This window comes from Bombina bombina, chromosome 6, assembly GCF_027579735.1.
Source record: "Bombina bombina isolate aBomBom1 chromosome 6, aBomBom1.pri, whole genome shotgun sequence".
NCBI lineage: Eukaryota > Metazoa > Chordata > Amphibia > Anura > Bombinatoridae > Bombina > Bombina bombina.
The window spans coordinates 1,151,379,970-1,151,407,509 of record NC_069504.1 but is presented as its reverse complement, the minus strand read 5'-3'; the positions used below and the strand labels follow the sequence as shown (position 1 = coordinate 1,151,407,509).

Genomic DNA, 27,540 nt, shown 5'->3' with positions numbered 1-27,540 from the left:
CTTGTTAGAAACCACCTTAGGTAAAAACCCAGGTTTTGTACGCAGAACAACTTTATCTGAATGAAAGATCAGATAATGAGAATCACAATGTAAGGCAGATAACTCCGAGACTCTTCGAGCCGCGTAAATAGCCATCAGAAAAAGAACTTTCCATGAAAGAAGTTTGATATCAATAGAATGAAGGGGTTCAAACGGAACCCCTTGAAGAACTTTAAGAACCAAGTTTAAGCTCCATGGAGGAGCAACAGGTTTAAACACAGGCTTAATTCTAACTAAAGCCTGACAAAATGCCTGAATGTCTGGAACTTATGCCAGACGCTTGTGTAAAAGAATAGACAGAGCAGAAATCTGTTCCTTTAAAGAACTAGCTGATAATCCTTTGTCCAAACCCTCTTGGAGGAAGGGCAATATCCTAGGAATCCTAACCCTACTCCATGAGTAATTCTTGGATTCACCCCAATGAAGATATTTACACCATATCTTGTGGTAAATTTTCCTGGTGACAGGCTTTCGTGCCTGTATTAAGGTATCAATTACTGACTCGGAGAAGCCACGCTTTGATAGGATCAAGCGTTCAATCTCCATGCAGTCAGTCTCAGAGAAAGTAGATTTGGATGATTGAAAGGACCTTGTATTAGAAGGTCTTGTCTCAGAGGCAGAGTCCATGGTGGAAAGGATGACATGTCCACTAGGTCTGCATACCAGGTCCTGCGTGGCCACGCAGGCGCTATCAATATCACTGATGCTCTTTCTTGTTTGATTTTGGCAATCAGATGAGGGAGCAGAGGAAACGGTGGAAACACATAAGCCAGGTTGAAGAACCAAGGCGCTGCTAGAGCATCTATCAGTGCCACTTCTGGGTCCCTGGACCTGGATCCGTAACAAGGAAGCTTGGCGTTCTGGCAAGACGCCATGAGATCCAATTCTGGTTTGCCCCAACGGAGAACCAATTGAGCAAACACCTCCGGATGGAGTTCCCATTCCCCCGGATGAAAAGTCTGACGACTTAGAAAATCCGCCTCCCAGTTCTCTACACCTGGGATATGGATCGCTGACAGGTGGCAAGAGTGAGTCTCTGCCCAGCGAATTATCTTGGAGACTTCTGACATCGCTAGGGAACTCCTGGTTCCCCCTTGATGGTTGATGTAAGCCACAGTCGTGATGTTGTCCGACTGAAATCTGATGAACCTCAGTGTTGCTAGCTGAGGCAAAGCCAGAAGAGCATTGAATATTGCTCTTAACGCCAGAATATTTATTGGGAGAAGGTTTCTCCTCTGAGTCTATGAACCCTGAGCCCTTCAGGGAGTTCCAGACTGCACCCCAAACCTAGAAGGCTGGCATCTTTGTTACATATTGTCCTATCTGGTCTGCGAAAGGTCATACCTTGGACAGATGGGCCCGAGATAACCACCCAGAGAAGAGAATTCTCTGGTTTCCTGATCCAGATTTAGCTAGAGGGGACAATCTGTGTAATCCCATTCCACTGACTGAGCATGCATAACTGCAGGCGGTCTGAGACTATGTCCATCGCCGCTACCATTAAGACCGATTACTTCCATGCACTCGAGCCACTGTGGGGCGCGGGAATTTGAGTGAAGAACACACGGCAAGCATTTAGAAGTTTTGATAACTGGGACTCCGTCAGGGTAAATTTTCATTTCTTCACAGAATCTATTAGAGTCCTAGGAAGGAAACCCTCGTGAGAGGAGATAGAGAACTCTTTTCTTTGTTCACTTTCCACCCATGCGACCTCAGAATGCCAGAACTATCTCTGTATGAGATTTGGCAATTTGAAAGCTTGACGCGTGTATCAGGATATCGTCCAGGTAAGGAGCCACCGCTATGCCTCGCGGGTCTTAGGACCGCCAGAGAGTGAGCCCAGATACCCTTTGTAAAAATTCTTGTGGCTGTAGCAACCCGAATAGGAAGAGCTACAAATTGGTAATGCCCTGTCTAGAAAGGCAAACCCTCAGGAACTGATGATGATTCTTGTGAATCGGAATGTGAAGGTAGGCATCCTTTAAGTCCACTGTGGGTCATGTACTGACCCTCTTGGATCATGGGTAAAATGGTTTCGAATAGTTTCCATCTTGAATGACGGAACTCTGAGGAATTTGTTTAGGATCTTTAATCCAAAATTGGTCTGAAGGTTCCTGCTGTTTTGGGGGGGGGAACCACAAACAGATTTGAATAAAACCCCTGTCCTTGTTCCGGTCCGCGGAACTGGATGGATCACTTCCCATTACAAGGAGATCTTGATACGCAGCTTAGGAATGCCTCCTTTCTTTATCTTGGTTTGCAGAAAATCTTGAAAGGTGAAATCTCCCTTGTGGAGGAGAAGCTTTGAAGTCCAGAAGATATCCACTGAGATATGATCTCCAATTCCCAGGGATCCTGAATATCTCCTTGCCCACCGCCTGGGCGAAGAGAGAGAGTCTTGCCCCCTACTAGATCCGTTGTCGGATAGGGGGGCCGCTCCTTCATGCTGTCTTAGAGGCAGCAGCAGGCTTTCCGGCCCTGCTTGCCCTTTGTTCCAGGACTGGTTAGGTTTCCATGCCTGTTTGGATTGAGCAAAAGTTCTCTCTTGTTTTGAAGCAGAGGAAAGTTGATGCTGCACCTGCCTTGAAATTTCGAAAGGCACGAAAATTAGACTGTTTGGCCTTTGATTTGGCCCTGTCCTGAGGAAGGGTATGACCCTTACCTCCAGTAATGTCAGCAATAATTTCTTTCAAACCAGGCCCGAATAAGGTCTGCCCCTTGAAAGGAATGTTGAGTAATTTAGACTTTGAAGTCACATCAGCTGACCAGGATTTGAGCCATAGCGCCCTACGCGCCTGGATGGCGAATCCAGAATTCTTAGCCGTTTATTTTAGTCAAATGAACAATGGCATCAGAAACAAATGAGTTAGCTAGCTTAAAGAGTTCTAAGCTTGTCAACAATTTCAGTCAATGGAGCTGTATGGATGGCCTCTTCCAGGGGCCTCAAACCAGAATGCCGCCGCGCAGCAGTGACAGGCGCAATGCATGCAAGAGGCTGTAAAATAAAACCTTGTTGAATATACATTTTCTTAAGGTAACCCTCTAATTTTTTATCCATTGGATCTGAAAAAGCACAACTGTCCCTCAACCGGGATAGTAGTACGCTTTGCCTAAAGTAGAAACTGCATCCCTCCACCTTAGGGGACAGTCTGCCATAAAGTCCCGTGTAGTGGGCATCTATTGGAAACATTTTTCTATAATATAGGAGGTGGGGGAAAAGGGCACACCGGGCCTATCCCACTCCTTACTAATAATTTCTGTAAGCCTTTTTAGGTATTGGAAAAACATCAGTACTCACCGGCACTGCATAGCTATTTATCCAGCCTACACAATTTCTCTGGCACTGCAATTGTGTCACAGGTCATTCAGCAGCTAAGACCTCCCCAAGCAATACACGGAGGTTCTCAAGCTCTAAATTTAAAATTAGAAATCTCTGAATCAGGTCTCCCCGATTCAGAGACGTCACCCACAGACTGAAGCTCTCACGTCCTCAGGGTCTGCATATTGTGACGCAGTATCAGACATGGCTCTTACAGCATCTATGCGCTCTATATCTCGTCTAACCCCAGAGCTATCGCGCTTGCCCTCTCAATTCAGGCAATCTGGATAATACCTCTGACAGGGTATTAATTCGTGATTGCAGCCATGTCCTGCAAAGTAATCGCTATGGGCGTCCCCTGATGTACTGTGGCGCCATATTAGCGTGCGTCCCTTGAGCGGGAGGTGAAGGGTCCGACACATGGGGAGAGTTAGTCGGCATAACTTCCCCCTCGACAGACCCCTCTGGTGACAATTCTTTTATAGATAAAGACTGATCTTTACTGTTTAAGGTGAAATCAATACATTTAGTACACATTCTCCTATGGGGCTCCACCATGGCTTTTAAAATTAATGAACAAGTATCCTCTGTTTCAGGACATGTTTGTACAGACTAGCAATGAGACTAGCAAGCTTGGAAAACACTTTAAGCAAGTTAACAAGCAATATAAAAAAATGTTACTGTGCCTTTAAGAGAAACAAATTTTGACAAAATTTGAAATAACAGTGAAAAAAAGGCAGTTATACTAACAAATTTTTTACAGTGTATGTAACAAGTCAGCAGAGCATTGCACCCACTTGCAAATGGATGATTAACCCCTTAATAACAAAAAAGAATAATAAATGACAAAAACGTTTTTTTAAACACAGTCACAACAACTGCCACAGTCTACTGTGATTGTTACCATCCTCAAACACGACTTTGAAGCCTTTTTGAGCCCTTCAGAGATGTCCTGTATCATGCAGAGGGAAGCTGAATGTCTGTCAGTATTTTTATCTGCATCAGAAAAGCACTAAAAATAGGCCCTTCCCCCATCATATTGCAACAGTGGAAAGCCTGTTACTAGAGAAAAAATCAAGCCCAGCCATGTGAAAAAAACTAGGCCCCCATAAGTTTTGTCACCAAACATATATAAAAACGATTAACATGCCAGGAAACGTTTTATATTACACTTTTATAAGAGTATGTATCTCTGTTAATAAGCCTGATACCAGTCGCTATCACTGCATTTAAGGCTTACTTACATTAATCCGGTATCAGCAGCATTTTTCTAGCAATTCCCATCCCTAGAAATATGTTAACTGCACTTAGCCTTATTAACAGGAAAACCCTAAGTAAAAGGAGCAACCGTATTGCTCAAGAACAAAGTTCAGGATAGTATTGTGTGCAAGGAGAGGCTGTCACCCTCGCGACATGTAGTGTTAGGTGTAGAGTGCTAGGATTTACATATATACCGGGTAATTCTCAAGAGGCAGGCAAACCAGGTTGCGGTACAGCGTATTCACTTTTACTTACAAAAGTCCTCTCAATCAGGGCAAACATGTCATGTGAACCTTCTTTTAGTTCTGATAGGGCTTTGTGAACGTACAGTCTTTTAGAGGCTTACTTTGAATGCCAGCCAATATTCCATGAGAAGGGGGGCTCAGCACAAGCAAATAGTGCGCCCACAGAATGGCCCGCTAATAAACTTTTGGGAGAAAGTGGTATGACAGATAGGCCTGTAAACATATAATTGTAATGGTAATAATAGCAGCCTGTCAGCTCGAGTAACATCAGTAGCGTTAATCAGGCTTGCTTTCAACACACCTTCCACACTCCCTTAGTTAAGAGCCAAATTTTGACAGATCAGTTCCATATATCACAGACAAGCCCAAAACGGCATACTCACGGTAAGGTACCCAGTTGTGATCTAGTTCCCAGCTGCAGCTCAATCCTCAGCAATCCTCAGCAGTTCAATGCTCACACGCTATCAACACTACTCAGCCTCTCCTCAATGCAACACGCCTTTCTTAGTCAGCTGAAATCATCGAGTCAGCTGTAATCCCGTGCCTGGTGAGGGACGTGGAGAGCGGAAGTGGAGCCCTGTGCTCCACAGAAAATGCAAAACAAAACAGTATCCATTTAAACGTCCCAGTGTAGGTAGAAAAAAATCAACTTTGGTTCTCAGTTCCATATATAAAAGGCAAATTTTATTGAAATGATTCAGGATAAAACATTGTAGATAACTCTCAGCAAGAGAGACAAGTAGAAAGGGTCTGACCGGTTTCGGCCCAGTGTGGCCGTAGTCATAGACAGTAACAGGTATTCAGGGAGTGCACCCTATATACCTGTTGACCACTCCCCCAAATGGGAGTGGTAACAATCTAACATGAATTGTTAAAATTAAAAACACCTTGTACCTCATAACTAACTGGGATTGGAGATATATTACAAAAGATACAAAATATATATATATTTTTGCAAAAGCAATTGGAAACATATATATATATCTACACAGTAAGAAAGCTTAGGAAGAATACATAGATATGTTCAACAATGGGCATATACTTAACTATTACCCCTAGGATATGTATATATATATATGTTTCCCAATTGCTTTTGCAAAAATATATATATATTTTGTATCTTTTGTATATATTCTCCAATCCCAGTTAGTTATGAGGTACAAGGGTGTTTTTAATTTTAACAATTCATGTTAGATTGTTACCACTCCCATTTGGGGAGTGGTCAACAGGTATATAGGGTGCACTCCTTGAATACCTGTTACTGTCTATGACTACGGCCACACTGGGCCGAAACCGGTCAGACCTTTCTACTTGTCTCTCTTGCTGAGAGTTATCTACATGTTTTATCCTGAATCATTTCAATAAAATTTGCCTTTTATATATGGAACTGGAACCAAGTTGATTTTTTCTACCTACACTGGGACGTTTAATGGATACTGTTTTGTTTTGCATTTTCTGTGGAGCACAGGGGCTCCACTTCCGCTATCACGTCCTCACCGGCACGGATTACAGCTGACTCGGATGATTTCAGCTGACTAAGAAAGGCGTGTTGCATTGAGAGAGGCTGAGTAGTGTTGATAGCGTGGTGAGCATTGAACTGCTGAGGATTGCTGAGGATTGAGCTGCAGCTGGGAACTAGATCACAACTGGGTACCTACCGTGAGTATGCCGTTTTGGGCTTGTCTGTGATATATGGAACTGATCTGTCAAAAATTTGTCTCTTAACTAAGGAGGTGTGGAAGTGTGTTGAAAGCAAGCCTGATTAACGCTACTGATGTACTCGAGCTGACAGGCTGCTATTATTACCATTACAATTATATGTTTACAGGACTATCTGTCATACCACTTTCTCCCATAAGTTTATTAGCGGGCCATTCTGTGGGCGCACTATTTGCTTGTGCTGAGCCCCCCTTCTCATGGAATATTGGCTGGCATTCAAAGTAACCGCTAAAAGACTGTACGTTCACAAAGCCCTATCAGAACTAAAAGGAAGGTCACATGACATGTTTGCCCTGATTGAGAGACTTTTGTAAGTAAAGTGAATACGCTGTACCGCAACCTGGTTTGCCTGCCTCTTGAGAATTACCCGGTATATATGTAAATCCTAGCACTCTACACCTAACACTACATGTCGCGAGGGTGACAGCCTCTCCTTGCACACAATACTATCCTGAAACTTTGTCTTGAGCAATACGGTTGCTCCTTTTACTTGATTTCTACCCCTGCCTAAATATTCAGGACTTTATTTGTGTACCAAGTCAAGCGAATTCTTATCTACAAAGTTCATGTATGCTGTTAATACCGTGCAGAGAATGTGTTGGGATTTCATTTGGTTTCTAGAGAAAATAAGGACTTATAATTTACTAGTACAGTAGTACAATAGGCAAAGTAGCTGCATAGCACTTTTTGATAAGTTTTGAATATGGATAACATGTTACAGCCAGACTCTTTCTTCTCTCTCAATGAGATGGATGAAGAAAACTGGGATGTATTGGAACTAACAGATGTGTTTGAAAGTGACACACCCAACACATTATTAGGAGATTATTTTTATGATTTGGAGAATTTAAAGAAGAAGGAGCAAAAGCTAAAATGGGACAAATGGATTCTCTCTAAATATATTAGTATGAAGATGATCCCCAGGGGTCTTAGGATTAACAAATTTCCCACCTATGATGTAAAGGACCCTGGGTTTATTGAGAGATGGAATCAGGCCCCTAACGGATTGTTCACTTAAGCTTATAGCTCTCTTGATTGAATACAAGGATTATTGTTGCTGATAGAGGTTAAGGATAAGATAAACAACTTTACAGAGTGATATGAACAAGTATAAATTGTGCAATGTTTACCCTGAATATGATGCCATACTTAAGAGTGTTATGGAGGAGTCTAAGAAACTAATTAATCTCAAATTAAACACTCTAAATATATACGTGACCAGAAAGATTATAGCAATGGTACCGTCTATATTTGGCGGAAAGAAACAAAGAGGCAGAGTTTTGGTCTCAGACACATATAAATAGATCTAGGGCTCAACATATAGGTCAGGATATTGCACAAGGTAAACCTGGGAAAAGAGGAAAAAGAAAAAAATAAGCCAATTAAAGTGTCTGGAACAAAACAGGTAGTTTTCTCTGATTCTGAGCCTGAGCAGACAGATGAGGATAGATTTGCCTCTAGTTTTGAGGATGAGGGCTGCTCTGGCTCAGAGGGAGAGATAACTGAAGTATTGGAAAATACAGAATTCAATTCTAGACCAAGAAGTATTCCTAAAGGATCCCAAGGGGAGTAATGATGGGAGCTGTACCAAAGAAGGGTGGGAGGGGCCGTCGCAGAAGGGGGCGGGTCTCTCTATTTTCCCAGTCTGGAAATACTAGAGAAACAGCCACTAATAATATGGGACCCCAATATGCAGGTTTTTCAGTGGGCTCCAAAACAACCCAGAGGGGGAGGGAGGGGCTACACACAAATGAAAGAGGACACTTCCATTCAGTCACAGAGGTACCCAGTGAGGGAAAGCAGGAACACCAGGGGGCACAGATACCAGTAGGTGACTTCACAGTGGTTATCTTTCCACCCATCAACTTACAGATGCTGAGAGAAAAGTCCTGGGGTATGGTCTCAATTTTGTCCCTTCCAGGGATTTTGACTTATTCCAGACCATATTGGATGTTAACAAGATGGTTAGGGACCTTACTTTAAGGAAATTTTTCTCAAACATCACCAGACAGCATACCTAAAGAAATACATACACAGGTGAGGCGAGGAGGGACAACCCCTGATATGCTGTTTAACGATGCCTGTGCCCTAGTAGATCTAGAGGACCTGAGTGGTACACAGGAGGCTACTTCAGAAGTTTCATTGATAAGCAACAAAACAACACAATCTGAAATCCCGGTCTAAGTTTTACCCACTACAAGCTAGGGGTAAAAGTCTGGAGGTTTTTCACAAGAGAGTTATTGAAGACCTCACTAAACTAGATGATTCCAGAAAACATGATTATTACTCCCAATTTGTCTAGGTTGGAAAAAGAGGCTATCGCCAGATTACAAAACAACAAGGAAGTGGTAATTCGCCAATCAGATAACCGGGGGAAGTTTTGTCCTACTAGATACAAGTGCCTATATCCAAGAGGCATTGAGGGCAACTTGAGGACCCTGAGGCATACATGGAATTGTCTCGGGGATCCTACACCTGAGTATAAGGCTACCCTAAAGGACCTTCTGGATGATGGGGGTGGAGATGGGCATTATTGATGATCAGACATATGACTGTCTATTGGTAGATAATCCGGTAATGCCCATCTTCCTCCACCTTCCTAAGGTACATAAGAGCCTGGTGGATGTACAGCGGCAAGGCCAATAGTGGCAGGAATTGGGTTCCCTTTTGGAACCTTTGTCCAAGTGGGTGGACCAATTCCTACAACCACTAGTTTGTAAACTGCCCCCAGTTTTGTGAAGGACACTACACATGTGCTCTCCAGACTTGAGGATGTCGTTTGGGAAGAGGGGTACAGTATGGGCAACCATTGATGTGGTGTCCCCTGTACTCCTCCATACCACACGAATATGGTCTGAAAGCTGTTTTGTTCTTTCTCGAACAAAGAGACTGACCTTTCTCCTGAACATGGAGCATATGTGCTGAGAGTGGTTAATTTTCTACTCCGGCATAATTTCTTCATGTTCAGGAGTAAATTTTACCTCCAGAGACTGTGGAACAGCCATGGGGGCAAAGTTTGCCCCCTCCTACGCCAACCTGTTTATGGGGTGGTGTGAGGGAGCGGTTCCACGTCTTTTGGGGGTAATAGAAACCAGACCCAGCATATCGTAAAATATCTGCGCTATATTGATGACCTGCTGGTCATTTGGTCAGGCAGCAAAGATCAACATGATAATTTGGTTGTGATATACTCAATGTCAACAGTGTTGGTCTACGGTTCACCTTTGAGTGGAACCAGACCAGTATAAATTACTTGGATGTTACCCTCAGATCCAATGGTGATACTGGAAGGGTTTCCTCTTCTCTCTACAGGAAACCTATCTCCGGGGAATACATTGTTACACGCCAGGAGCAGTCATCCTAGGCATGTTTTCAAAGGTATAGTAAAAAGGCCAATTCATGCGGATAAAAAGAAACTGCTCGCCGGAGAGAGGATTTCCTGAGAGAGAGTGAGGATTGAAAGTGAGATTAAGAGAAAGAGGTTACTCCAAAAATTGGTTAATAAGACCTTCCATGGAAGTATCTGCAATGGACATGAGTTGTAACCAAGGGAGGGTAAGAGATAACAGATTTAAGGATGATAATTCCCAACAGAATCAAACCTACTTTGGTTACAGCTTTCTCAAAATCAATTTGATAAGGTCTGCAAAGTTATTGAAAGGAACTTGCCAATACTTCGAGGCGACACAGTTTTGAGACAGATTATGGAGGGATGGATGTAATTTCATCTATAAACGTAACATGACCCTGGGCAACATTTTGTCTCCCCAGTATGTTGCCTCCAGCAGGATAGTGGCAGCTCATGGTTAAAGGTCAAGGGAACATACAAGTGTGGTAAAAAAACATGCAAATCATGTGATCACATGGTTGTTTCAAAGACCTTTTCCTCAACCAAAACGTTGGAGGTTTTTGACATTAGGGGTTGCATCAAGTGTGGCAGTAGATATGTCATTTACTTGATTGAATGCACCCAGTGCAAAAAACAATACGTAGGCAGAAACCACCAGGCCTGTGGGTAAGCGGATCAGGGAGCATCTCTCCTATGTCTCCCAAGAAAGGGCTGTTTCTGCTCTATCTAAACATTTCTTGGAGGTACACATGGGAGATTGTTGGAACCTTCAGGTGGCGGGCTATCGAGTCAGTATCCAGACCACCAAGGGGAGGTGATTTATTTCATATCCTTTCCAGGCAAGAGATTTACTGGATACACAGGCTCGCTAGTCTGGTACCTGAGGGTTTCAATTCAGAATTCGACATTATAAATTATTGGCACAGATAGATTTGGCTAGCACCAAATACTGGATAATATAATCCTTTTCTAACATAGTCTCTCTGACATCCACCACTCTATGGGCACTATGGTACCACTATGGCTATATCAATAAACTACCCAAGAAAAACCACTCTAAATAAATTATTCTCCTAATAACTAATGACCCCCTTTTTTTTTTTTTTTTTTTTTTTTTTATATATAATTTGGCTAGAGTATAAGGTAATATAACTAAATGTTCACTTGACTTTATGTTTTTTACAGTTCTTGTTCATCTGCTGGGTAACAATAGTGTATTTTGTATTTTGTACTTTGTACATTTACACCTTTGAACAAGAGTTTGTATTCAATTAATTTGTCATGTATTATATCTGCCTTGATACCCTAAATGTAACACAGCCGATTATAACTTCCTCTTAGCTACCACCTAGCCAGTTTCCTTCTGGAATCTATTAAATATTAAACTTAACTGGTGGTTTATAACCTTGGAAGAGGGAAGGAAGGAAAAGGAAATAAATAGTGTGAGAATAAATGTAGAAAAAATTATGAGAAAAAATGATTGGAAAGTTTTCTCCCTGATTTATCTATCCATTTATTAAATATATGTTTTTTATCCTAGGGGTAATAGTTAAGTATATGCCCATTGTTGACATATCTATGTATTCTTCCTAAGCTTTCTTACTGTGTATATATATATATATATATATATATGTTTCCAATTGCTTTTGCAAAAATATATATATATTTTGTATCTTTTGTATATATTCTCCATCCCAGTTTAGTTATGAGGTACAAGGTGTTTTTAATTTTAACAATTCATGTTAGATTGTTACCACTCCCATTTGGGGAGTGGTCAACAGGTATATAGGGTGCACTCCCTGAATACCTGTTACTGTCTATGACTACGGCCACACTGGGCCGAAACCGGTCAGACCTTTCTACTTGTCTCTCTTGCTGAGAGTTATCTACATGTTTTATCCTGAATCATTTCAATAAAATTTGCCTTTTATATATGGAACTGGAACCAAGTTTGATTTTTTCTACCTACACTGGGACGTTTTAATGGATACTGTTTTGTTTTACAGGAAAACCTGCACGCTATTCCCCCTCTGAAGTTACCTCACTCCTCAGAATATGTGAGAACAGCAATGGATCTTAGTTTACTTCTGCTAAGATCATAGAAATCACAGGCAGATTCTTCTTCTAATGCTGCCTGAGATGAAACAGTACACTCCGGTACCATTTAAAAATAACAAACTTTTGATTGAAGTTAAAAAACTAACTATAATACACCACTCTCCTCTTACTACGTCCATCTTTGTTGAGAGTTGAAAGAGAATGACTGGATATGGCAGTGAGGGGAGGAGCTATATAGCAGCTCTGCTGTGGGTGATCCTCTTGCAACTTCCTGTTGGGAAGGAGAATATCCCACAAGTAATGGATGATCCGTGGACTGGATACACTTAACAAGAGAAAAGAATCCAGTCGCACAGGGACTTGCTGAGCTCCATGAATGTACTGCTAAGGATCATGGGGTAGAGTTATTAGAAGATGATTTCCTAGAGGAACAATTGCTTTCCCCATATAAAATATACAATGAGGACCATTGTCGAACCTTACCTTGGATATATGTTGATGGTTGTTCTTACCATGCCACTATTGATAATTAGTGATGTCGCGAACTGAAAATTTTCCGTTTGCAAACGGCGGACTCGAGCTTCCGCAACTGTTCGCGAATGGGCGAACCGGGCGAACCGCCATTGACTTCAATAGGCAGGCGAATTTTAAAACCCACAGGGACTCTTTCTGGCCACAATAGTGATGGAAAAGTTGTTTCAAGGGGACTAACACCTGGACTGTGGCATGCCAGAGGGGGATCCATGGCAAAACTCCCACGGAAAATTACATAGTTGATGCAGAGTCTGGTTTTAATCCATAAAGGGCATAAATCACCTAACATTCCTAAATTGTTTGGAATAACGTGCTTTAAAACATCAGGTATGATGTTGTATCGATCAGGTAGTGTAAGGGTTACGCCCGCTTCACAGTGACAGACCAAACTCCCCGTTTAACGCACCGCAAGCAACCGCAAACAGTCCATTTGCACAACCACGAGATAGATAGAATTGATAGATACATAGATACATAGATTAGATAGATAGATCAATAGATGCAATATACATTTGATAGATACGATAGATAGATAGATAAATAGATAGATTTGATAGATAAATAGATAGATTTGATAGATATATAATTTCCCAGACAGAGAATTACAAGACGTGCGGTCTGGGACCCATGGTAAGGTTCCCAGAGGCAGTTGCGGCGCCAGGGGACGTGTATATGGCATGGATTTTAGGAACCGGGAGATGGAAAAAGATGCTTGGTCGGTCCTCCTACTTCAAATTTGGGGCACTGCGCGTGCAATCTACTGTGCCACCAGATATGAGTGGTGTGTTAAGTAGTACTATTCTGATCAGTTTAATACCTGTTACTCCCCCTATCGGGGGAGGTGTATATGGCATGGATTTTAGGAACCGGGAGATGGAAAAAGATGCTTGGTCGGTCCTCCTACTTCAAATTTGGGGCACTGCACGTGCAATCGTGGCCGGACTTTTAGCCGACGGACATTTGGCTGACGGACATTTGGCCGAAACACAAGTGGCTGTCACAAAACAGTCCGGCCACAAGATAGATTTGCTAGATAGATACATAGATTAGATAGATCAATAGATGCAATATACATTTGATAGATACGATAGATAGTTAGATAGATTTGATAGATAAATAGATAGATTTGATAGATATATAATTTCCCAGACAGAGAATTACAAGACGTGCGGTCTGGGACCCGTGGTAAGGTTCCCAGAGGCAGTTGCGGCACCAGGGGACCTGTATATGGCATGGATTTTAGGAACCGGGAGATGGAAAAAGATGCTTAGTCGTTCCTCCTACTTCAAATTTGGGGCACTGCGCGTGCAATCTACTGTGCCACCAGATATGAGTGGTGTGTTAAGTAGCACTATTCTGATCAGTTTAATACCTGTTACTCCCCTAAAATTGACACTACTGTAACAACAGATATGAGTGGTGGCACTGGGGGCAAGTGGGCCTGACACACACGCTGGCAGGAAGGCAACTGCAATTAGATTACACTAGCAGACTGATGTTTAACAGTCAAAAAAGTTTTTTTTTTTAATTTACACTACTGTTACAACAGATATGAGTGGTGGCACTGTGGGCAAGTGGGCCTGGCACACACGCTGGCAGCAACTGCAATTAGATTACACTAGCAGACTGATGTTTAACAGTCAAAAAAGTGGGGTTTTTTTAAATTTACACTACTGTTACAACAGATATGAGTGGTGGCACTGTGGGCAAGTGGGCCTGGCACACACGCTGGCAGGCAGGCAACTGCAATTAGATAACACTAGCAGACTGATGATAAACAGTCAAAAAGTTTTTTTAAAAATTTACACTACTGTTACAACAGATATGAGTGGTGGCACTGTGGGCAAGTGGGCCTGGCACACACGCTGGCAGGCAGGCAACTGCAATTAGATTACACTAGCAGACTGATGTTTAACAGTCAAAAAAATTTAAAAAAAAATTTACACTACTGTTTACAACAGATATGAGTGGTGGCACTGGTGGGCAAGTGGGCCTGACACACTCGCTGGCAGGCAGGCAACTGCAATTAGATTACACTAGCAGACTGATGTTTCACAGTCAAAAAAGTTTTTTTTTTTTAAATTTACACTACTGTTACAACAGATATGAGTGGTGGCACTGTGGGCAAGTGGGCCTGGCACACACGCTGGCAGGCAGGCAGGCAACTGCAATTAGATTACACTAGCAGACTGATGTTTAACAGTCAAAAAAGTTTTTTTTTAAATTTACACTACTGTTACAACATATATGAGTGGTGGCACTGTGGGCAAGTGGGCCTGGCACACACGCTGGCAGGGCAGGCAACTGCAATTAGATTACACTAGCAGAATGATGTTTAACAGTCAAAAAAGTTTTTTTTTTAAATTTACACTACTGTTACAAACAGATATGAGTGGTGGCACTGTGGGCAAGTGGGCCTGGCACACACGCTGGCAGGCAGGCAACTGCAATTAGATTACACTAGCAGACTGATGTTTAACAGTCAAAAAAGTTTTTTTTTTTTTACATTTACACTACTGTTACAACAGATATGAGTGGTGGCACTGTGGGCAAGTGGGCCTAGCACATACGCTGGCAGGCAGGCAACTGCAATTAGATTACACTAGCAGACTGATGTTTAACAGTCAAAAAAAAAAAAAATTTAAATTTACACTACTGTTACAACAGATATGAGTGGTGGCACTGTGGGGCAAGTGGGCCTGGCACACACGCTGGCAGGCAGGCAACTGCAATTAGATTACACTAGCAGACTGATGTTTCACAGTCAAAAAAGTTATTTTTTTTAAATTTACACTACTGTTACAACAGATATGAGTGGTGGCACTGTGGGCAAGGGGGCCTGGCACACACGCTGGCAGGCAGGCAACTGCAATTTGATTACACTAGCAGACTGATGTTTAACAGTCAAAAAAGTTTTTTTTTTTACATTTACACTACTGTTATAACAGATATGAGTGGTGGCACTGTGGACAAGTGGGCCTAGCACACACGCTGGCAGGCAGGCAACTGCAATTAGATTACACTAGCAGACTGATGTTTCACAGTCAAAAAAGTTTTTTTTTTTTAAATTTACACTACTGTTACAACAGATATGAGTGGTGGCACTGTGGGCAAGTGGGGCCTGGAACACACGCTGGCAGGCAGGCAGGCAACTGCAATTAGATTACACTAGCAGACTGATGTTTAACAGTCAAAAAAGTTTTTTTATTTTAAATTTACACTACTGTTACAACAGATATGAGTGGTGGCACTGTGGGCAAGTGGGCCTGGCACGCACACTGGCAGGCAGGCAACTGCAATTAGATTACACTAGCAGACTGATGTTTCACAGTCAAAAAAGTTTTTTTTTTTAAATTTACACTAATGTTACACCAGATATGAGTGGTGGCAACGGGCAAGTGGGCACAGTATACGCTGTGAGCCTGGCACACACGCTGGCAGGCAGGCAACTGGAATTAGATTACACAGGGAAAAAAAAGCAGCCCTAAAAAGGGCTTTTTGGGGTGCTGTCCTTACAGCAGAGATCAGATGAGTTCTTCAGGACTGTAGTGGACACTGAATACACTAGCCTAGCTATCAATTTCCCTATTAAATCAGCAACAGCTACACTGTCCCTCCTCTCACTAAGAAAGCAGCTTCCGAATGAATCTAAAATGGCTGCTTTCCAGGAGCTGGGAGGGTCTGGGAGGGAGGGTCTGCTGCTGATTGGCTGGAATTTGTCTGCAGACTGTGAGATACAGGGTCAAAGTTTACTCAATGATGACGAATAGGGGGCGGATCGAACATTGCACATGCTATGTTCGCTGGGAACTATTCGCCGACGAACAATTTGTGACATCACTATTGATAATGAGCGCAGATTAGTCGCTGGCATTGGTATAACTTGGGGAAAATGGATTCCCAAATATTTCTGTAGGTTTCAACATTGGACCAAGATCCAGTCAAGTTGCAGAACTAACTGCTGTCAAACATGGTAAGTTGTTCTGTGAAATTTATGAATTAGTGGTGTCCAATGGTTTAAGCATACACTGGAAAAAGACCAAGAGTCATTCCAGAATTTAAGGTCCAGATAAGGAAGGCAATGATCTTGCGGATTCATTAGCCAAACAAGGAGCCATAAGTGGAGAGCTCCTTAATATTGACCACTTAATGGGTGCAATTTAGGTAGAGGCTATTACCAGAAACCAGGCTAAACAAAAAAATGAGCCTAACCTGGTACAATGGAATCAGGATTCTCCTGGTGAAGACCTGATCACTAGTCAAAGAGAAGACCCCATTATAGGTATCTTCTATAAACACATAGAAGATTCTAAAAACAACTCCATCTCAAAAGATGACTGTGTTGGCAAGGAAGATCTTAGAATCTTAATGAAGTCCAAATCACAATTCAAATTACAGGACGGTTTTGTTAATTAGAACCTCCAAAACTGATATCCAGCAATGGGTGGTACCTACCCAGTTCAGGTGTCTCATGCTTCAACATTCCCAAGATGCTCCCACATCTGGTCATCGTGGTGCCAAATTAACATATGAAATATTGTGTCACTATGCCTTTTGGCCACATATGTTGAAGGATGTTCAAACATACTGTCAAGGGTGTTTAATCTGTCCACAATTCCAACCCACTGCGCTAACGCATAGAGCGCCATTGCAGAAAAAGGGTATGGTAATGCCATGGTCAGATATAAAAATTTATTTTATTGGTCCAGTAACTAGGTCATCAAGAGGTAACAGATACATGTTGACAGTAACATGCCTGTTCACTAAATTGGTAGAGTGCATCAGTGCACCTAATAATAGTGCTGAAACATGCGCAGCATTGCTCATCCACCAAGTTTTTCCAAATTTGGTTTACCCCAGTGAATCGAATTCGATCGGGGAACCCACTTTACTAGTGAAGTGATGACCAAGATGTGGAAAATACTAGGGGTTAAAAGAAAGCTATATATTGCCTATAGAGCTGCCTCTAGTGATGGTGTAGAACGTTACAACCAGTCCATTGTGAAAATCCTAAAAACGTTTGTGAGTGAAACAGGTAAAGACTGGGATGTAAAATTACCTTTAGTCCTAATGGCATTAAGAGCAACTCCAAGTAGTGCTACTAAGATGTCAACTTTTGAATTGATGACTGCTAGAAGAATGTTTCTACCTCAACATTTACTGTACCGCACATCAGACCAGATCTTAATAAATGCTGCTACTACCCATCAATAAGTGGAAAACTTAAGGAAGTGTCTACAATATGCTTTTGCATTTGCTCAAAGAAACATAGAGAAGGCCGCAACTGCCGCTAAAACCTATTATGATCTCAAAACTTCCAAAATGGAATATGAAATTAATGATAAGGTTTATTTTTATAACTTTGGAAGAGATCAGGTTAAGGAGAAGAAATTTCTTCCATCATGGAAGGGTCCTTTTGTCATTACAGACTAAATTATGTTGATACTATTATTATATGTTAGAATATCACTATAAATATTATCTCAGCAGTGCCTCCAATTACAGTATGTAGATACTATTATATCTACTATGATATTACCATAAATATTATCTCAGCGATGTAATCCAACGTGTTAGATATAACCTAGGTTACAATATTAATTATACTCTATTATAGTAGTAACCTCTAACGTATTATATATTTACGTAACAATATTCCCAAAGTTCTGATCAGTTAATCCTTATTAAAACACAATGATTATATTTATGTAGAAAATATATTATGAATCATTTATATATATCTATGTTGTTACAATTTTCTATACCAAGCAAGCTATGAAAGAAATATTTCTATAAATTAACCTTACTCAAAATGAATTGCTTATTAAATATCACACAGGATTTATACCAGAACGATTTGTAATTAGCCAACAACACACAGTCCAATGCCAAAATATGGACTACTAACTTAACAGTGCTTAGTTAACAATATAATAAGATACTTCACACAAATCTTACTAAATCTCAATAAATCTAAGAGAACTTTCAGAAAAGTATAATTAAACTATTTAGCCCACAAATGGTTCTATATAACTTCAATTAAACCACCAGCAACTGTTACACAATACAACCAATTAGTCTAGCCTGAAATAACTATTTAGCCACAATAAAAAAAAATTCTAAAATATATCACAATAACTACAAATAACTTATGACAATAAAATACAAAAACACCAGTATACTTACTACCCTTGGTCTAATTAATATTAAATATAATTCAATGTGTCTGTAAAGATAACTGTTCAGAACTAAGGATTAAAGATTACATTTTAGTTAGAATTATTGTTACGTAAATATATATAACACATTTGAAGGTTACTACTATACCAAGCAAGCTATGAAAGAAATATTTCTATAAATTAACCTTACTCAAAATGAATTGCTTATTAAATATCACACAGGATTTATACCAGAACGATTTGTAATTAGCCAACAACACACAGTCCAATGCCAAAATATGGACTACTAACTTAACAGTGCTTAGTTAACAATATAATAAGATACTTCACACAAATCTTACTAAATCTCAATAAATCTAAGAGAACTTTCAGAAAAGTATAATTAAACTATTTAGCCCACAAATGGTTTCTATATAACTTCAATTAAACCACCAGCAACTGTTACACAATACAACCAATTAGTCTAGCCTGAAATAACTATTTAGCCACAATAAAAAAAAATTCTAAAATATATCACAATAACTACAAATAACTTATGACAATAAAATACAAAAACACCAGTATACTTACTACCCTTGGTCTAATTAATATTAAATATAATTCAATGTGTCTGTAAAGATAACTGTTCAGAACTAAGGATTAAAGATTACATTTTAGTTAGAATTATTGTTACGTAAATATATATAACACATTTGAAGGTTACTACTGAGGTATAATTAAATGACTATTGTAACCTAGCATATATTTAACACATTTGAATACGTTGCTAAGATAATATTTATAGTGATATTCTATCATATTATAGTAGTATGGGTTATTGGGCAGTAGGCAATATGACATTTGGGTTGGTGGGCATTGGGCAATATGATATATGGGTTGGTTGGCATTAGACAATATGATATATGGGTTGGTGGGCATTAGACAATATGATATAGGGGTTGGTGGGCATTGGGCAATATGATATATCGGTTTGTGGGCATTAGACAATATGATATATCAGTTGGTTTGCATTGGGCAATATGATATATGGGTTGGTTGGCATTAGACAATATGATATATGGGTTGGTGGGCATTAGACAATATGATATAGGGGTTGGTGGGCATTGGGCAATATGATATATGGGTTTGTGGGCATTAGACAATATGATATATCAGTTCGTTTGCATTGGGCAATGTGATATATGGTTTGGTGGGCATTAGACAATATTATATATGGGTTGGTGGAAATTAGGCAATACTATATATGGGTTGTTGGACATTAGGCAATATGATATATGAATTAGTGGGCATTGGACAATGTGATATATATGTTGGTGGGCATTAGACAATATGATATATTGGCTGGTGGGCATTGGACAATATGATATATAGGTTGGTGGTCATTAGGCAATTCGATATATGGATTAGTGGGCATTGGACAATGTGATATATGGGTTGGTGGGAATTAGACAATATGATATATCGGTTGGTGGACATTGGACAATATTATATATATCGATTGGTGGGCATTAGACAATATGATATATATCGATTGGTGGGCATTAGACAATATTATATATATTGATTGGTGGGCATTAGACAATATGTTATATCAGTTGGTGGGCATTGATATATGGGTTGGTGGGCTATGTCATGCTATTTATGCTGGGGTGATTACAATACACTGATGTGTTGTATTTTACTAAATGTGTTGTTAATCACATGTTACTGTGCTATGTCTGTTTTATAGGACGGTTACACCTGAGATAAAGGCGCTTGCTGTGGGTGTTTACATGTTACTTATAAGAGCACTAGGTAAGATACAAAGTCATTTCTCATTTTATAAACATCCCCATCTTTTGCTCAGGCTCTGACATTTTCCCTTTGATTTTTTTCAGCTGGAATCCCAGCACCTACTTACTTTGGAGCTCTTATAGATAAAACATGTTTTAAATGGGGGACACGATTGTGTGGAGGACGAGGAGCGTGTAGAATGTACAACAATAACGCTTTCAGGTGAGATGGTAAAAGGGCCACCACACATGCTCACAAAAACGCACACACACATGCTCACAAACACACACACACACACACATGCTCACAAAAACGCACACACACATGCTCACAAAAACGCACACACACATGCTCACAAACACACACACACACACACACATGCTCACAAAAACACACACACACATGCTCACAAAAAGACACACACACACATGCTCACAAAAACACACACACACATGCTCACAAAAACACACACACACACACATGCTCACAAAAACACACATACACACACATGTTCACACACAGACATGCATGCTCACAAAAACACACATACACACACACATGCTCACAAAAACACACATACACACACACATGCTCACACACAGACACACATGCTCACAAAAACACACATACACACACACATGCTCACAAAAAGACACACACAAACATGCTCACAAAAACACACACACACATGCTCACAAAAACACACACACACATGCTCACAAAAACACACACACACACGTGCTCACAAAAACACACACACACATATGCTCACAAACACACACACACACACATGCTCACAAAAACGAACACACACATGCTCACAAAAACACACACACACATACACACATGATCACAAAAACACACATACAAACACATGCTCACAGAAACACACATACACACAGATGCTCACAAAAACACACATACACACACATGCTCACAAAAAACACACATACACACACATGCTCACAAAAAACACACATGCTCACAAAAACACACACATGCTCACAAAAACACACATACACACACACATGCTCACAAAAAACACACATACACACATGCTCACAAAAACACACATACACACACACACATGCTCACAGAAACACACATACACACACACATGCTCACAAAAAACATGCATACACACATGCTCACAAAAACACACATACACACACACACATGTTCACAGAAACACACATACACACACATGCTCACAAAAACACACATACACACACATGCTCACAAAAACACACATACACACACATGCTCACAAAAACACACATACACACACACATGCTCACAAAAACACACATACACACACATGCTCACAAAAACACACATACACACACACATGCTCACAAAAACACACATACACACACATGCTCACAAAAACACACATACACACACATGCTCACAAAAACACACATACACACACACATGCTCACAAAAACACACATACACACACACATGCTCACAAAAACACACATACACACACACATGCTCACAAAAACACACATACACACACACATGTGTTGGTGAGATATCGCGCTACAAGACAAGACACCTATAGCTCTGAACAAAGGCTTACTAGCTCGCCTAAAGGAAGGTTGAATAATGTAATACGTTATGTTCAGAGCGCCTCAGATGGGCCGGGTGTTAATGGAGATGGTGTTATAAAAACAAGTCTAGTTTACAAACAGGTCAATGCACAATTCCCAATTAAAGTTAAAATGAAACAAATTTAATAAGTAAAACGTTCGGTTCACATACAAATTGGACTCGTGTGGTTGTGAGTAGAAGTGTTGATTAAAATAAGATTACTGTAATAATTACAGTTATACAATTAGATGTGGATCACAAATGTACAGATGAAATAAATTAAATCCATACAGTAAAAACTGCACGGTATAAAATCTCTGATGCGCTGAGTCTACGATATATCTATATATATAAACATGTATATATACCTATATGTAGTTATAGTTAGACCTCCTAATTAGTAAAAAGGAGACCGAGGGGCCCATTTATCAAGCTCCGTACGGAGCTTGTGGGCCCGTGTTTATGGCGAATCTTCAGACTCGCCAGAAACACAAGTTATGAAGCAGCGGTCTAAAGACCACTGCTCCATAACCCTGTCCGCCTGCTCTGAGCAGGTGGACAGGAATCGCTGGAAATCAACCCGATCGAGTACGATTGGGTTGATTGACACCTCCCTGCTGGAGGCCGATTGTCCGCGAGTCAGCAGGGGACGGCGTTGCACCAGCAGCTCTTGTGAGCTGCTGGTGCAATGGTAAATGCGTAGAGCGTATTGCTCTCCGCATTCAGCGAGGTCTTGCGGACCTGATCCGCACTGTCGGATCAGGTCCGCAAGACCTTTAATAAATGGGCCCCCTAAGCTGGATAATTTGCAAGTGTTTAGCTTGTTTCTGAATAAAGACAGAGTAAAAAATCCGGGTAAAAAATATGGTGAAAAATAGTTAAAAAAAAAATATACAGTGCTGCACTTAAATTGTGTGAAAAAATATATAATATAAAATTAAAAAATGACAAATTTTTTTTTTTAAATGTATTAAAAATATAGTGAGATAAAAAATAGTAAAAAATAGTAAACAAAATAGTCAGTGATAGTAATCCAAAGGACTAGTGTCCTATACTTTAATCCAGGTGAAGAAGAGGAAAAGTTATAGTTGTGCTGTTTAAAACAGTATTTTAAAAATGACCTTATTTTCTTGCTGGTGAGCCTCTTTTGTGATGCTTGGTGGTGAGAATCCAGACAACGGTTTTTAAATCACTCCCAGTGGATAGACTGAGAATCCTATTCTCAGTGATAAGAACCCTTTGGAGTTTGGAGCAAAGTCCAAATAAATTTCCTGTTTTTTGATGAGCAATGTCCTAAAAAGAAGGTTGAAAAACAAATAGTGTAGATGGTATAAGATCGTGTATAATATTGAAAAAGTGCTTACCAGCTGTGGTCAACGCGTTTCGGCATTCTCAAGGCCTTTATCAAGACTCACAAAAACACACATACACACACACACACACATGCTCACACACAGACACGCATGCTCACAAATACACACACACATGCTCACAAAAACACACATGCACACATGCTCATAAAAACACACACATGCTCACAAAAAAACACACACACACATACACACAAAAACACACACATATGCTCACAAAAAACACACATACACACACATGCTCACACACAAAAATTCTCACAAAAACACTCATGACATGTTTGTAAACTAGACTTGTTTTTATAACACCATCTCCATTAACACCCTGCCCATCTGAGGCGCTTTGAACATAACATATTACACACACACACATGCTCACAAAAATACACACACACACAAATGCTCACAAAAACACACATACACACACACACGTGCTCACAAAAATACACACACACACACAAATGCTCACAAAAACACACATACACACATGCTCACAGAAACACACATGCTCACAAAAAGACACATACACACATGCTCATAAAAACACACATACACACATGCTCACAAAAACACACATACACACACATGCTCATAAAAAGACACATACACACATGCTCACAAAAACACACACACACACACATGCTCACAAAAACACACATACACACACACATGCTCACAGAAACACACATAAACACACACATACTCACAAAAAACCACATACACACACATGCTCACAAAAACACACATACACACACACATGCTCACAAAAACACACATACACACACACATGCTCACAAAAACACACATACACACACATGCTCACAAAAACACACATACACACACATGTTCACACACAGACATGCATGCTCACAAAAACACACATACACACACACATGCTCACAAAAACACACATACACACACACATGCTCACACACAGACACACATGCTCACAAAAAACACACATACACACACACATGCTCACATAAACACACATGCACACATGCTCACAAAAACACACACACACACATACACACAAAAACACACACATATGCTCACAAAACACACATAAACACACATGCTCACACACAAAAATGCTCACAAAAACACTCACACACATGCTCACACACACAAATGCTCACAAAAACACACATACACACACAAATAATCACACACACAGAGACACATGCTCACAAAACACACATACCACCCTCACACATGCACACACAAACTCACAAATACATACACACCACACACACACACATGCTACACTTACACACAGACACACATACCACACACGCACATGCCACACTCACACACAAACACACATACAACACTCACACACATATAACACACTCTCTCACACACACACACACATACAACACACTCCATACACACACATACCACACACACACATAACACACTCACACATGCCACACTAAAAAAAAATCACACTCACACACATAAACCACACACATATATGCCTGCCACACAGACAAACATACACATACCACACATATAAACATACCACAAACACACACACATACCACACTCACACACATGCACATATACCACGCTCACACACACACATACCACACTCACACACATGCACACACACATACTATACACACACAAACACATATTTACAGCACTCACACATACACTCACACACACATACTCACACACATACAGTACATACATACCAAACTCACACATACACATACCACACTCACACACACATACTCACACACATACAGTACATACATACCAAACTCACACATACACATACCACTCTCACACAAATTACACACACACACATACCACAAACACACCACAATCACACGCACACATACCACACACACACATAAACATACCACACTCACACACATGCTACACTTACACACATACCACACCAACACACATACCACACTCACACACACACACACATACCACACAAATACCACACACACACACATACCACACACACACAAATACCACACACACACAAATACCACACACACACCACACTCACACACACACCACACACACATACCGCACACACACATACCCCACTCACACACATACCACACACACACACCACACTCACACACACACCACACTAACACACATACCACATACACACATACCACATACACACATACCACACTCACACACATACCACACACACACACACTACACTCACACACATACCACAATCACACACATAACACACACACAAATACCACACTCACAGACATACCACACTCCCATACACATACCACACTTACACACACACTTATACACACACATTGATATGACTCCTATGTATATATTACATTATAACAGCACTTCGTATTCATAGGACTCCTGCATATATAATACATTATAACAACAGTTAGTAGTCATGTTGTTTAAACTAACCTTACATGCATATCTGGGCGCAATTCATCTCTAGGGACAGGCGGCTTACTGGGTAATATGAACATCTCTACAGTTCTATTGGCTAACAGTGACAGACCTCATAAGCATAAAAAAGACAATTGCATTTGTTTTTCAACTTAGGAATGCATTTTTTTAAATATATATATATATATAATACCCTCTTTTAGAGTTTTGAATAGAAGCATTTTTACAATACACAAGTATTTGCAAATATGCTTGTAATAAACATCACTATATCAGTAATATCTTTTACTCATCTAGAGCAAATATAAATATATGTGTATTGTAAAAAAGCATGTGGGGGGGGTCTGAACAAATAATTGTTAGGATGAAATTATGAGCAAGATTAGAATCTGCTAATGACTGGTCATTCGTTGTTAGCAGCTGATATTTTCCTGTATGCTGCATCAGATATTCACAGCAGTAAATCCCTGTGTTTCTCATCCAGGAATACCTTCCTTGGTCTGATGGCAGGAATACGGACAGTTTCATACATTTTTTCTATCGTTTTCCTCTTCATGGTGAAAAAACAAGTTCCCACTGGAATTGTCAAATCCTCAAATGAAAACCAAAGCAAAGAACTCACAAATGAAAACGTTTACACAAAATGCGCGTCGGATGAGCAGCACTTAAACTGCGACATACAAAAGGAGTCGTGTATGTAGCGTTGAGATCTCTCACCTACACAGTCACTCAATGGCTTAAGACAAGATATGGCTATTATATGTAAAATGTCAGTTTATATTGTTGTATTATTGATTGTCTGCTGAAGTTCTGTATTATCAGAATTGGCATTTGTACAGTTATTGCTGTGGCTCAGACACTGTAACAATGATCATTTAATAGTTATGACTTAATTAAGCGTGTCTGCTGCCCTATCCTCATTATGTAGAATGATGTGAGAATCCCAGACGTTATACAATAAAGTTATAAATACTATATTGTCAGGTCCCTGTATGTATTACTTTCACCCTCCAGATTTAGCTTAAAGGACCTACAAGTGCATAATAAAAAGACAATGCAATATAACTTACTCTGAAAATAATTTTTCAGACTAATGTAAAAAAAAACATTGCATTTCCTGGCCTTGTGTATCATGTGACAGCCAACAGCCAATTACAGACGCATACACGTATACACAGTGAGCTCTTGCACATGCTCAGTAGTAGCTGGTGCCTCATACAGTGTGCATATAACTGTATCATGTGACAGCCATCAGCCAATCACAGACTCATATACGTATACACAGTGATCTCTTGCACATGCTCAGTAGTAACTGGTGCCTCAGACAGTGTGCATATAACTGTATCATGTGACAGACATCAGCTAATCACAGACTCATATATACGTATACACTGTGATCTCTTGCACATACTCAGTAGTAACTGGTGCATCAGACAGTGTGCATATAACTGTATCATGTGACAGCCATCAGCTAATTACAGACTCATATACGTATACACTGTGATCACATGCTCAGTAGTAACTAGTGCATCAGACAGTGTGTATATAACTGTATCATGTGACAAACATCAGCTAATCACAGACTCATATATACGTATACACTGTGATCTCTTGCACATGCTCAGTAGTAACTGGTGCATCAGACAGTGTGCATATAACTGTATCATGTGACAGCCAGCAGCTAATCACAGACTCA

The 27,540-nt window shown here is 40.3% G+C and overlaps 1 protein-coding gene across 3 annotated transcripts in view; it reads left to right on the top strand.

Annotated features, from left to right (window-relative positions):
• Positions 1-26,819, top strand: part of LOC128664298 (solute carrier organic anion transporter family member 1C1) — a 329,411-nt gene extending 302,592 nt beyond the window's left edge. For all 3 annotated transcript variants that reach the window (XM_053719135.1, XM_053719133.1, XM_053719134.1), the window contains 3 exons: positions 20,432-20,496; positions 20,580-20,697; positions 26,329-26,819. In XM_053719135.1, the coding sequence (XP_053575110.1) occupies positions 20,432-20,496; positions 20,580-20,697; positions 26,329-26,545 (400 nt within the window). In that variant the 3' untranslated portion in view covers positions 26,546-26,819. The remainder of the gene's footprint in view (positions 1-20,431; positions 20,497-20,579; positions 20,698-26,328) is intronic.
• Positions 26,820-27,540: the final 721 nt, after the last annotated feature.